The following is a 14,284-nucleotide window of genomic DNA, read 5'->3' as shown; positions in this document are numbered from 1 at the left end:
AATTATCAGTCCCCAGATGATTAAGCTTTCATTTTTATTGTATTTTATTTTTCTCACATTCTCTGTTGTTTGAGTAAGCCCTTGGTCCCCATCACATGCGTTGTAACACTCGATATAAGAATCTGTCCAGGATGTAAATTTACATTATCCGGCTATGCAAGTTTGTCTGGATATATCTCATTCTTATTTCATGCTGCATATTATATTGTTGTACAGTTAAGAGGTGAACGGACTCGATCGCGCGCAAAAAAAAAGAAAACTAAATTATTATATAAGATTATGCTGCAGAAATATGCGGCAATAAAGCCGTTAATAGAAATAATTATGTTTTGTTAAACAAACTTAAAAAATAAATCGAGCTTTCTCGTTTGAGAGAAAATATTTCTATAGTTTTCTTTTCATAGTTTTAAATATCGCTTCCTATACTCCTCTTTAAACTATGCAACGATTTGTGTCATTGCTCAATTCGCATGCTTTTTACAAGGAAGTTACTTAAATATACATACGTGTAACGCAATTAAATAATCGTAAAGAAGCAATAATGTATACTGTCCCATTAACAAGCATTTATCTTTTATTATCTTTTATTATCATTTCGATCAGCCAAATACACAATCGAAATTGTGCTTTTTTAGTTTTCTAATTTGTACTTTTATTTTTTTCTTAAATATATGTTAGTCAAATTACACTTATAAAATATCATCATACAATCGATTCGATGAAATGTCCAACGAACAGACTTATGATATTATTTCCAACATTACGGTTAAAAGTTGACTTGAAAATACTGTAATAAAAAAGCGGACGATGCATATTAAATTCCAAGTGTCCTATGTGGACAGTATCTGGAATTTCTTCTATTTCTACTTCTGAAACAATTATTCATTTATGTTAGTGTAAAATCTCAAATGGCATAATACCTTTCCTCTTATCAATTTTCGTTCTCAGATACTTCACAACTTATCAGTTTCGCTGCTTCATCTCACAGATAATGTGACATGATAACTGTTATAATTTATCGATGTCAATGCACTAGACGCTCAAAAAGAGACGAGACATCTGGCGAAATAATCTGTGCTATGCCAACGAATGTATGACTACTTTTACAGTCAAATTATAAAAGTTATTTTTACACAATTCTTGGATGAATATAAAAATAATCAAATACAGTACTATTCATTTTTTTCTCTCTGAATATGTAATTTACATCAAATCATATATTGTAATAATGAATAGACATTGCGTTTGATCATACGTATATATTTATAATAAAAATTCCATATATCAATTAAGTAAATAAAGAACTCTACTATGTATTCGAAAAAATTAAAATCTTATCAAAGAGGAATTTGTCTTCACGTTCGTGATATATTTGACAATATTATACGCGCGTGAACGGATAATCTAACGAAAACTCGGTAGATCTGTCTGGATCGCACATTGGAGATAATTAAAATAAATTGTTAAACAATGCGATGTAACTTGCTGACGATTGTTCATCACTTTACTCATAACACAAGCGATTTGTTTGATACATTTCTACTTATCCTGTAAATTCAATATTATTATAAATCTTAAGTTTATGATCCGTTCAAGCAATATATGTTTTTCAGATATTCTTCTTCGGCTCGTGTGACGTAAATTTTATTAATATTAAATTTTATTATTGTTCAATTCTTTTAATAATTAAAAATTGTTAGTTGTTTAATGATGATGTTTATGATGATCGATTTTGTATTACAAATTCTGATATTTTTATACAATTGCAATCATAAAAAATTACTCAATTTATGCAATATATATTATTCAAAAAAATTAATTAAAGTATTAAAAATAATTGAGAAATTCGATACATTCAGAAGATGCAGCCAGGTTCGAAGTTTTTTGCGCAGCTTTAATTAATTACATTATTGAAACATTAGAAGACTATTGAAATATAGAACACGCAATATTTGTACATTGACAGCACTGCTTAATAATAATATAGCACTATCTAAATATCAATAGAAGTATTCTGAAAAGATATAGATGTCATTATTATTATTTATTATTTAGGATATACGATATATCCTTTAAATAATGATAAGAAACTAGAAGTTGTTTTAGATTCGACTGATTTGATGATACTATAGAAAAATGGACGATCAACTATGAATATTCCTTCTTCTTGAATAGTTTTGAAGACCAAGTTCATTCCTGGAACACATTAGGATTCACAGAGCAACCATATATGATCAATAAAAATCAATTTTTATTGATTTTTGTTTACTATACATGGGAGAGCAAAATATAATAAATGATAAAAAAATATATACTTGTGAAATAATTAAATCAAACATAAAGACACGTGTGCTCCCAAGAAAGAAAGATATTGGAAAGAAGAAAAAAAATTTTTGAAAAAATGTAGAAATGTGAAAGAAATTTCAAAAATTGCAATAAAAATAAAAAAGAAAATTGAATAAAATTGAATAAAAATTTAAAAAGAAAAAAGATAACTAACACGTAGCACAAAGTATAGCACAGAGTATTTAATGAATTTATTTGCGATTAATTTCATAATAAAATATAGCAAAGTAAATATTCTATTAGTAAAAATATTTTATTAATAATGATATTACGAATATTTTATTAAATTATAAACTATTTTAATTAATACAATTTTAAACATATTATTATTTGCTTTTATATATAAAGAAATTATTATATATCACATATTTTTTACAATCATATATGATCAGTGTACAAGTTTTGGAAACTATTTAATTTTTTTTTGTTATGTTTTATAGAAAGCGTTATAATATCCATGGGTTTTTTTTTAATATTAAATATTTACAAGATATCGTTAATTTTTCTTTTAAAAAAATTGTTAGGCATAGTGTAAAGTTAGTTATAAAAATATTGTGTTTTTATCATTCGAAAAAATTAGAAATAATAATATATAAAATATATACACAATATTTTGAATGTATATGTATATAGACATAAAGTAATTACGTATAATAATGTGCATATAATGACTGATCAGATATCAATGATTGCTATAATCCTAAGCAACGGTCATAATTGGCACGATATATGATATTTTAAGAATATTAAATTTCAGGCTTAGCAATAATTCCGGAAAATAGCACGACGCGTTGACTTCCAGACTCTTGATTTTGATTGAGTTTTACGATTGAATAATAAAACGGATGATCGATAGGGATTTCTATGCTGTAGTCCAAAGATAAGGCTATCGCGACAATTCCTGAAAAAAAGTATCATTGATGGAGGCGAGAATCTATTTCCTCTCTTTGTTATCAAATATCGTTATCATTGTTCGTGCGATTATTTTAAGAAGGAACTGGACAGATCAGCCAAAAATTAATAAATCTAATACATTTTGAGATTCGTGAATTTGACATTCCACAAAGAATTTTTAGCTTTTTAAAATATAATATTATTAATTGTTTTTGTGAGCTAAAATAAAGATATGCCCTATAAAATAAAAAAATTTTCTTTTCATAGATTTCTGTGTACAGTTTCTTTTTTCTAAATTTTGTGATAAAATCACTATCAAAAAGTTAGTTCGATATAAAGATAATATAGATAAGTATGCTTTGTGCAATGTTCGTGAGAATCTTGAAATGAATTAGATTTATTAACTTTTAGTGTAGCTAATTTATTCAATTTTTTCTTAATATAATTGAAATATAAGTAAATGATAAACACAAAATATGATGATATGTTTATTTATGTCTCGAGAAAAAGGAAACAAAGATGATAAACGCAGCAGCTATTAGGTATTTTTGCTATAAAAACATATGCCGTTAGAAGATTCACTAAGAAATGAAAGAAAAGAACAAGAGTACATTTGCAAACTTCACAATCATACACACGCAACATATATTCTAAATTTATGTATACACATTATCATGCATAACATTGATAGCATGCAATACATACAAATGCAATTATAATGATTTCATTTTAATCTGTAGATCTAAGAGTATTGCAATTACGAGAGATTTGTCGATCGCAGAATCAATTATGATTTTGGTCATAGTTACTCTGCGACGGAACTTTAATTTTAATGCGATTAACGTTGAAGAAAACATCTGCTCCTATAAAATATGGGTGTGGAGGCAAAAATGTTAATCATAAGATAATATAAAAACTATTAATCGAATTAATATCGCAAAATTATTCTGATGATAATGATATCATGGCTAAAATACTTACAAGATTATGATAAATACCAACGTGCTATTGAACATTGAAAGGTCGGAAAAATTGAAAAATAACAAATTCCGTTATTTGTTTTAGCGGGATAAATAAAAGAAAGCACAATGTATATAATTCAGTATATTCTTTTTCAGATGTTGGTTTAATGATTTAATGATTGATTTTTTAGATGCATGCAAAGACATTTAATAATATAATCTAAACTTATGTAATGTAAATCTAAACTTAGAGCGGAATGACGAACAATGATAAACAATAGTCGATTTACGGATTATGAATGAACCCATTAAATAACGTAATGACGTTGAGATTTCTAGAATGTCTATCTATCTTGACGATAACATATATGAACGGATGATCGATCAAAAACATCTCTGGTGATGAAATTGATATTATCGAGAATTTATCCATGACGATTGCTGAAACATACAATTGAATGAATATAATAAATGTGCATAAAACTGCCTTCATTTGTCAATTCATTTGTCAACTCATACTAGAACGATGTGTATGATATGTAAATGCGATGCATAGATGCGGAAGAAGATATTATTTTATCAATAGTAGAAAAAAAATAAAATCCGAATGTAACGTAGCTAAGTAGGAAGATCAAGAGAGAAAATAAATAAGAGAAAAATACAGAGTAGGACACTGTTGAAATACAGAGACGGTAGATGGAAATAATAAAAGTTTAACGCATTCTGAATCTTTTATTGCAATATTATATCAATGATCGAATTGTCATTCTTTGAAGGAAGATAATCTTATTTGGAAATAATCTCATCTTTCCGAAATAAGAGAATACTGAGTTGCATTGCTACATGGCTTAAAAAGTCAATTAATTCTCAAGAAAATTTTCAAATAAATACAATGAAAATTATATAGATATCAAGAAAGAATATATAAACTTAAATTCTGATTTTATTACAAATACGCTATTAATTTTGGCGTTTTGTTTTGATTGTTGCACAATATAATATAAATGGATGGTTGATTCGCATTCTTCGTGGCAAAATAGGAAGTTCAAGTATTATGCTTGAAACAAATCGATACAATCTTCTTTTTATCAATACGTGATAGTAACCATAAATCTGTTAAACTAAAATTAGGTTTAATAGACAGAAATTTATGCAACAAATAATATTCATCTTAACAATATACTGGTGTTATATATATATATATATATATATATATATATGTATATATATATAACAAAAGAAAAACAAAGAATTATTTTATTTATTTAGTGCTTGAATTTTTATTTATGATTTCTAACAATCAAAAATATATTGCAAATGGATCACCAGTTATATATTATTTTCACATATTATAATATTTTAATATATAATCGTGGCAAATTCTCTTGATATATATTTTCTATATATATACTAATTAATGTTACGATAATACGTAGACTAGATATGACTAAATTGGTCAAGTGCTGAACATAATGGTAGAGATTAAATATTTTTCTCTTTATCTCTTTGGTTTCTATATGTATGTACATATTATGTACATATATATGATTCTATATCTGTATGTACGTTAGATAAAAAAAAGATATATATTATTTGCAAACTCTATTTTTTATGGAATAATTTCACACGAAAAACGAACATAACGAACACACAAAGTGTTGTGTGTTTTGTTGCTTCTATTTGTACTTGTATAAAGCATTTTCGTAATATTTCTCTTCACTGTGCAAAATGGTTTTAAAGAATCGATGTGTAAAAATATTTGTTGTTCTCTATAAATCTGGTAATTAAAATAATTCACCTAAAAAATCATTAATGCTTTCATTTTTATAAAAAAAAGCTTAATTATCATTAAAATTTATCGCATGATATTTAATATTAATATAATATTAATAGTTTTTTGTGGTTCTGATTAAAATTTGTCATGCGACAAATTTTACCACAAAAAACATTTAATAAAATTATATACATGTACGATTATCTCTCTTATAGATTAAATTTTGTTAAAAGAACGTTAAATAAAACCAAGCTTTTATCCCAAATTTAAATATTAATGGCATTGTTAACGATTAATTAGGCTTTATAATGTATATTCATATATGTAATATGTCTATATATCAATATTTAAAAAAATTTAGTGGATAAGAAAGTACAAGAATTTTTATATCGATATTAATAAGAAGTCGAAAAGTATTAAAGTAGTAGTTATAATATAAATATAATATATCATCAACCAACGATAAAAATTAAACAGATCAACTCTAATCAAACTATAGTTAATATACTCTCATTACTTTAGTTAGTATATTTTCAGCGGGAATTTTCCAAATTATTTATAAATGGCGTAAAATATTATTTTTAGATGCAAACGATCTATCAAAAACTAAGTGTACTTTATACACGCGAATGATTATATATTATGATCGCTAATAAGTCGGTACGATAACTGTTCCGATGAATAGCGGCACAAAGTCGCTGTTTCCGGTCTCCCGATGAACCCTGACAATACTATAAAGGAAGGGACGATCAATTTTCACGGTAGTCGTTATCACCAGACAGCGTAGTTCGATCTGCACTCCTGGAAACAGATCATCGGATTGATCGCGCGGTAATGCCGACCTTCAAGGGCCACTATGATTATTTCTTTATTTGCCTCTGTGATGTAGAAAGACGACACAACAAAAATATCAGCATGCATTCTACTAAACTAGAATATGAAACAATACGCGATGTCTAGCCTACATCTAATGTACATTAACTAGCGATGATACCAGATTCGAGATTATCGCAAGAGTCACCAATCTTTTTGCGATATCTCTCCAATTAAAAAGGATAACTACGTTATATCTACATTCTGTATAGATATTACGAAGTGCTCCCAGATATAGATATTATCTTGTTAATACGGGGTGCTCCCAAAGCCACTATATTTCTTTTCAGTCAGATAATTGTCATTAATCAAAAGGTATATATACTTACGATAAATGACAATTATTCCAATGATTAGCTATTGAAAAGTGCCCAATGATTCACCCATCGTATTAAACAGATCAAATTTGGATTTCCCAGAATTATTGAGATATCGTTGCAATATGAAGAAAAATAGATAAAAAAATAACTAAAGCGTAAAACACATATTTGCTAAAAAAAAAAAGCAAAGATTTAAACTGTTTACGAATAATATGAGAAGAAACATTTAGAATGATGAGTGATTGAATGAAGAATTATAAGAAACTAGGCCTCATGACTTTATTGTTTCATTAAAGATCTAAAAAAATGGATGACTCAATAATATCTGTATAATGGAGACATTCACACACATTGAAAAAAAAGTCAAAACAAATTAAAGAGTGAAAGCAAATATTTAAAAAATTTGTTGCAAAAAAGATATTATTTATTATTGTTATTTCAAAATAATGACTTATTTATTACACGAAGCTGTTAAAACATTTTTCATTAATTTCATGTCAATATTTATTTTCCAGGAAGACTGTTAATTTATTTGAAAGGAATTGCTTCAAAGCGATTTAAGAGAGTTGACGATGATATATTGAATAATCCTGTAACTTTGCAACATCAACACGCAATCTGGAAAAATATCAAGGACTCGCTGAAGGTTCAACGACGAATCCGACGAAGAGCGATACTATGTTGTATTTAATGGCGTAGTAGAAGGGTCTGTCCGCGTTGAAAACTAGTGGCACGAGTGGAGGAGCCGGCAATCCCGGAAAGAATGTTACATCTAGAAAAAAAATCAAGACCACAAATCATGGGAACTACTACGTCGGCTTACAGACGTTTTTGTCATGGGCTATCGTCGCGATTAAAGCGATTTTGTTGAACGCAAGAACATGGATGATGCCAAAATTCTTTCCGCATCGTAGGATTTTTGCAATCAAGTAAAAATAAAAAATTAGAAAATTGAAGTACAAAAACTATATGTGTATTGCCTATTTTGTCATATCATGCTGAAGATATCGCTGAAATAGAAATTGTATCGATTCTATTATTTTGCTAAAATAAAAATCTGATTAAAATCATAGAAAATAGAAATCTGAAGAAAGTAATAATAATTTTTCTGTAAGTCTTTTAATAATTATATCTCCGGCAGGATTATTTTTCCAAATCTTTACCTTCTGAGAGGAGTGTGCCTTTAATAAAACAAGAAAATAATGTATATACGTATATATTTAGTCATATTTGATATTATTTAATTAAAGAACAGAGATAATCGATTAATATTTGTTTAATACGTATACATGCTCTCAACGCTTAATTAATAAAATAGTTATTTCTAATAAATCAAACACAAATAAAAATATATATATATAAATGATAATTCACTCGCTATCATCTAAAATCTAAGAGAATATAAAAACAAAAAAGAAAACTGCTCTCTTTAATCGGCTCTTCAATTCAATTCGAAACATGTCCATTGAAGAGTGGAACAATATTGTGCTTAATGATGTAGTAGAAAGGTCTATTGACATCGAAAGTAAATCGTAATGGCCTGGAATAGGATTTCCTTATAACTTTGATTTCTAGAAAAAAATGGATATTGGATATTAATTATATATTTTATATTTAAATCATCAAACTTAACACATATTCGACAAAAGCGATCAATAATTGATATTTTCATATTATATTGGAAAAATGCATGTCAAAAATCGAGATTATAGAAGATAAATCTTTAATTATTGTGAGAAGCATCTTGCCATTAGTAACTAAATGATTTTCTTTTCTCGTTGCAGGCACATATTATGTTTGCGTATAATCTTATATGTTATCTGTATATAGGCGCATATGTATGTAAATATAAAGCAAAATCAAGTTAAGCAATTAGTTTACGTATTCTAGATAAGATATATTAACTTGTGATAGCCTACTTTGTTCAATATCTAGACTTTCGGCTCGTTTATATGGCCTCCGAACAGAATCACATTTGATGAGTTATATTTCATGTAATAGTGGAACGGCCGATTTACGTCAAAAATTAATGGTTCTGCTTGTATGGGCATGCTAGCTAGCTCGAATAGTATAGCTGCAGACATAATATAATACAAACATCAGCTTTGATATATTCGACTAAGGAACTTTCTCATCAAATCTTTTTTGCTTGTATGAAACATAAATGTACGCTTTGTCCGTGCCGTTTTCCATGCATCATCATAATCTCTTGCTAATAATAATATTTATTGAATTTAACAGAATTTATAATATATATAAAATTAGGAATAATTATGCAATAGAAGAGAAACGTACATCAAAAGCGAAGCGGCAAGTCTATTGTTTCTTTAAGACCTAATCAAAATAAAAAAAAAAACAAAAACTATTAAAATTAAAATGGAGCAATAATATAATTGTTTATAATATAAAATAGATATTATGAAAAATTACTTAATGAAGAAATTAAAAATACAATATACAATGATATTGCGATATTTAATTTTAATCATTAAATAGTCACAATTTCGAGATACCTTTATTCCGATTTTCCGATGAATTCATTTTGACGATAGAATCTATATAGTGCGTTTAAAAATCATTCTTTTTTATATCAGCAATACTTAATATATTTCGGATACATATATTCATGGGCTTTGAAAAAAGATACGTTTGATTACTAATGTCAGATATGATAAAAGAACGATTTATGTCGAATATTAATTATGGACTTTTGCCGACTGACAAACGCATCTCTCATAACTGTATACATAAATAAAAAAATCGCTTATTATATCTGTGTACTATTATACTGTCTATATCAAAATATATGTTTTATGAAATTTGCCACATTTCGAGCTTAATATTCTTTTATCATTACATATTCCACCATAATTGTAATTATTTAACTATAGAAGGCGAAAAGTAAATAAAGTCATGTTATTCAGAGTTAAACAATAGCTATATATTAGACAAATCAATAAAAAATGTTACAGACAAATATCATAAGTTTATATAAATATCAAGAAATTTAAGACCTTTAAATAATATTGTCGTAATTAGACTGACCAATAATTAAAATATCCGATTAAAAAAAACTACAATAGCTGACTAATATTGAAGATTTTATGAATTTGCTTATAAATAATATAATTATTTACTAAAGAGAGTTTCAAATCGATTCTTTGTAGAATAAAATCTATTTCACTTCTGCATATTCACGCAACCTTTAAACAGAGATATGGACGATGTTTCCTCGTTATAACAAATGTAATAATAGAACGGTCGATTTATGTCCAGTATTAGGGGCTCGTTTATAAAAATAGAGCCGGCCAAAAATCTTATAACTGTAAACAGAATGTAGAAAATCGTATCGAATCGTGTAGAAATTCATTATATATGATTCGCTTAATCATGATAGCAAGTCAACAATTTTCACATGTTATAAATGTTCCATATATGTTTTGTGAACCTTTTAAGTTTAAAAAAGCAATTGTAATGTTATAAAAGATGTTATAGTAGAACATAAATACATATATACATATATTCTGGTAAATAATTTTTTTTTTTAATCACTTTACTAACATCACAAAGTATATGTATATACATATACATATACATATATATATATATAATATAATTTTAAAATTCTTAATCCTTAATTAAGGGGAAAAAAATTCTTAATCCTTAATCTTTAATTAAGGGAGAAAATTAGTGTAACGGCTAACGAAAAGAAGGATATTATTAAAGATTTTTTTCTGGTAAATAATTGTTTTGGTTTTTTTTATTCATTTTAGTAACATCTATATATATATATATATATATATATATATTATATATATTTATATATGTTGTGTAAAGTATTATTCGAAGTAAATAACTCCTCGGGGAAGGAGAGAAAAATATAACTCGCAGTAATATATATGTTACTTTTTAAATATAGACATCAGAAAATTTGGTTCTATTAATTAAATTTGTTTGGTTAATAACTTTTTAATAAATAATAAACAACGGCTAAAAGTTTTTAAAAGTTACTCAGGGGACCGTATCCTTGATAATAAATATATATATCAAGACAAAATATATTAAAATATATATGTCTCTAATATGCGTAATTACCAACGTTTTAACTTCTTATTGATTATTTTACAAATGCTTATTAAGCTGTATAATTATACAAAAGATGGAATTAATAGAAAAACGTGCATGTATATAACATTCATCGTCAAATATCATTTGATAACTAAATAAAAAGCATTACACATATATTATGATTACAAAAATATCACAATCCCTCATATCCCTATCATAATTTTCTCAAGCTTATTTGATTTTGAAAAAATTTGAGACTTTAAAATCACGTTATCATAATTCGATGGACTAAATCGCTAAAAATGTCTAGCTAATAAAAGAACCATAACAAAGACTATAAATATTATATAACACAATCAATCTAAAATTTTTAGATTATTTTAAATAATATTTATTACACTTATGGCACATTTACATGACCGTCGAATAAAAATATGGACGATGTTCCTTCGTTTTGAGGAATATAATAATAGAACACTCAATTTAGGTCAAATATAGTTTTGTGATTTCTTTCCAACTTTTAACAACTAAGTTAATAACTTAGTAAATTGAATATATGAAATATTGTTATACCAATGGTTGTATAATTTTTTTATCCAAATGCTTTCACAAGAAATTTTGATAATTATGAACAGAGTGTAACTGGTGTTAGCTTATATATTCATCTGATTATTGTCAAGAACTTTTTCTCCGTTCATGAATGTATGTCGACACAGCTTTGATACATATCTCATTTTTTTTTATTAATTTTTACTAAACATCTTGTCTCTTTACTTTAAAATACAAATATATAGTATACATATATAACGTTATACATTAATAAACGATTCATGTTACTCGAAAATGAAAAAAGTAGAAAGATTACATACACAAATAAAAAATTTCAAATTTCAAGATTGCATTGCTATAACGAGATCGAATAAATGTTCAGTTAAAATAAAAGTCCTATTAAAATTGTGAATAATATTTGCCGATATCGAGAACATACTTAGGTAGCAAATGTATTTCATTTGACATCAAATAACGTCATTTGATGTTTAAATGATCTTTTTATCTAGTTGCTTTCTATGAATTTGCTAATAACTATAATGAAACAAAATTTTTAAATTGAAAGTTCTTCACGTAATATCTATTACACTTCTGGCACATTCACACGACCCTCAAACAAAGGTAGGGTCGATGTCTCCTTGGTATAATGAATATAATAATAAAACGGTCGATCTATTTTCATTTGTAGCTGTGGAGGTGTCCAGCTACTAAGTGGCACGATTAGAATAGCTGCGAACAAAATATCAATAATCAGATGTCGCATCAACGGCATTCTTTCTCATCAATATAACCAGTGCACGAATGTACGCTTTGTATTTTGTACTATATTGCGAATTTGATTCTTTGCGAAAGTACTTTCTCTTTCGACTTTTCTCTCGCAATTTGCTACTGATTGTTACTGTTAATAGCGTTTGCGTCGCATTTTTCTAAATTTTCATGTCCAAATTTTATCATTTGGTAGATAAATCTCCCCAAAACAAAGTTATAATCATGTCACCAAGAACTTGCGATATAATCGATTACTTGAAAAGTGTGGAAGAGTTATAATTGAGTAGCGGCCGCTAATAATAAAAATAATAGAACAAAAAGTGAAAGAGAGAAAAAAAATAAGCAGATTAATAGGCAAGTCTTACAGGTCATTTAGCTGCTACACCACATTTTAATGATGTTCGCATGTTTCGTTAATTTTTTGGATCATGCATGTTGCCTCGGAGTAACTCGAGATCGTTTGACACTCGCACTACGAACGAGAACGGCTTGTTCGCTTCGAAGGTCACGAAATCAGGTAGAAATCTTCGGCTGCTGATGCCTATCAGAGAAACGTCAAATCCCACTATGTAATCTTTTATGATAAAATTTGAAGAAGCAACCAGGAAGTGTCCAAGTACTTTTAGATAGGTTCAAGACACTGAAGAGAAAGTTTGCTTGGAATTTTCATTTATCATGTTCTTATAATTTTAAAAAAGATCTTATAATTTTAATATAATTATATCTTTGCGTATTATAATACTAATATATTCTACTACTAATATATTTTATAAATGTAACTACGCATATTATAATATATAAGGTATTCCAAAAAGGCGGTATCAAATTTTAACAATATGTAGTACTCAGTAAATACGAATCGAAAAGTCATAATAAACAATACAGTGTCCAAAAATAATTTATTTTCGAGTTATAAAGCATTTGATGTATTCTCCGTTCATTACGCGAGAATGTATGGTAAATGTATATACAACTGCTGGTACATTCGTTTTTCATGACCTTCTAAGGTTGACAAATATAATTAATATTGTCGACATATTTGTTGACAGTTTTTAATTATGTATTAGTTTATCCATAAACGCCAAAGAATGACCATCTATTATCATTACATCGATTATCATAGTTTGATCAGCTTTAAAACGATAAATTGTTGACAATGTCTGGTTTTGTTGTTTAAGAAATGATTAATTTGAGTTCTGAAATGACACATTCATTTCGCGTATAGCAGAGCAAATTTATTTAATAACAGAAAATGCTTTATAACTCGGCAATAAATGGTTTTTGGAGTATTGTTTATTAGACTTTTCAATTTGTTTTCACAAATATTAGTGTTAAAATTTGCTATATTTACGATATTTTTTAAACACCTTATATAACAAGATTTTTTTTACATTATTAAAACATTATATTAAGATATTAATAATTTAGAAATTAAAAAAAATGTTATTGATATTATAGTAACTTTATTACGCTACTTATTATCTTCTATTTCCAACAAAAAGAAAAATTACATGAAAAAGAATCTAAAAATATGTGGAAATTTAAATTGAAAAAAAAATAGTATCTTTTGAACCGATTTAAATGCACTTTAAATTCCCATAATGGACACGTTATATATAAAATTTGGCAAATAGAACTGAAAAAATAATCAGCAAATGCAAAGAAAATTGATCACGAAAAAATTTTCAAATTCATTAAAGCTAAAAGAATATCCACAAAGCGAAAGTAAA

At 26.8% G+C, this 14,284-nt stretch overlaps 1 protein-coding gene across 13 annotated transcripts in view; it reads right to left on the bottom strand.

Moving 5' to 3' along the window:
- The window catches only part of LOC126859344 (serine protease inhibitor 3/4-like), a 29,950-nt gene that overhangs the window by 1,708 nt on the left and 13,958 nt on the right, over positions 1-14,284 (bottom strand). The window contains exons 8-9 of one of the 13 annotated variants that reach the window (XM_050610504.1): positions 9,089-9,243; positions 7,726-7,941 (exon numbers count right to left, since the gene is read on the bottom strand). The exons of 5 other annotated variants lie outside the window; for them this stretch is intronic. In XM_050610504.1, the coding sequence (XP_050466461.1) occupies positions 9,101-9,243 (143 nt within the window). In that variant the 3' untranslated portion in view covers positions 7,726-7,941; positions 9,089-9,100. Of the gene's footprint in view, positions 1-2,580; positions 3,248-6,510; positions 6,778-7,725; positions 7,942-8,369; positions 8,741-9,088; positions 9,244-11,604; positions 12,516-13,052; positions 13,096-14,284 lie in introns of those variants that run through there. 7 more of the 13 variants (XM_050610503.1, XM_050610500.1, XM_050610501.1 and 4 more) reach the window with 7 other exon arrangements.

Source organism: Cataglyphis hispanica, chromosome 3 (assembly GCF_021464435.1).
Source record: "Cataglyphis hispanica isolate Lineage 1 chromosome 3, ULB_Chis1_1.0, whole genome shotgun sequence".
Classification (NCBI taxonomy): Eukaryota; Metazoa; Arthropoda; class Insecta; order Hymenoptera; family Formicidae; genus Cataglyphis; species Cataglyphis hispanica.
Note: the sequence above shows the minus strand (reverse complement) of the source record. Positions and strands in the feature narration are given on the sequence as shown.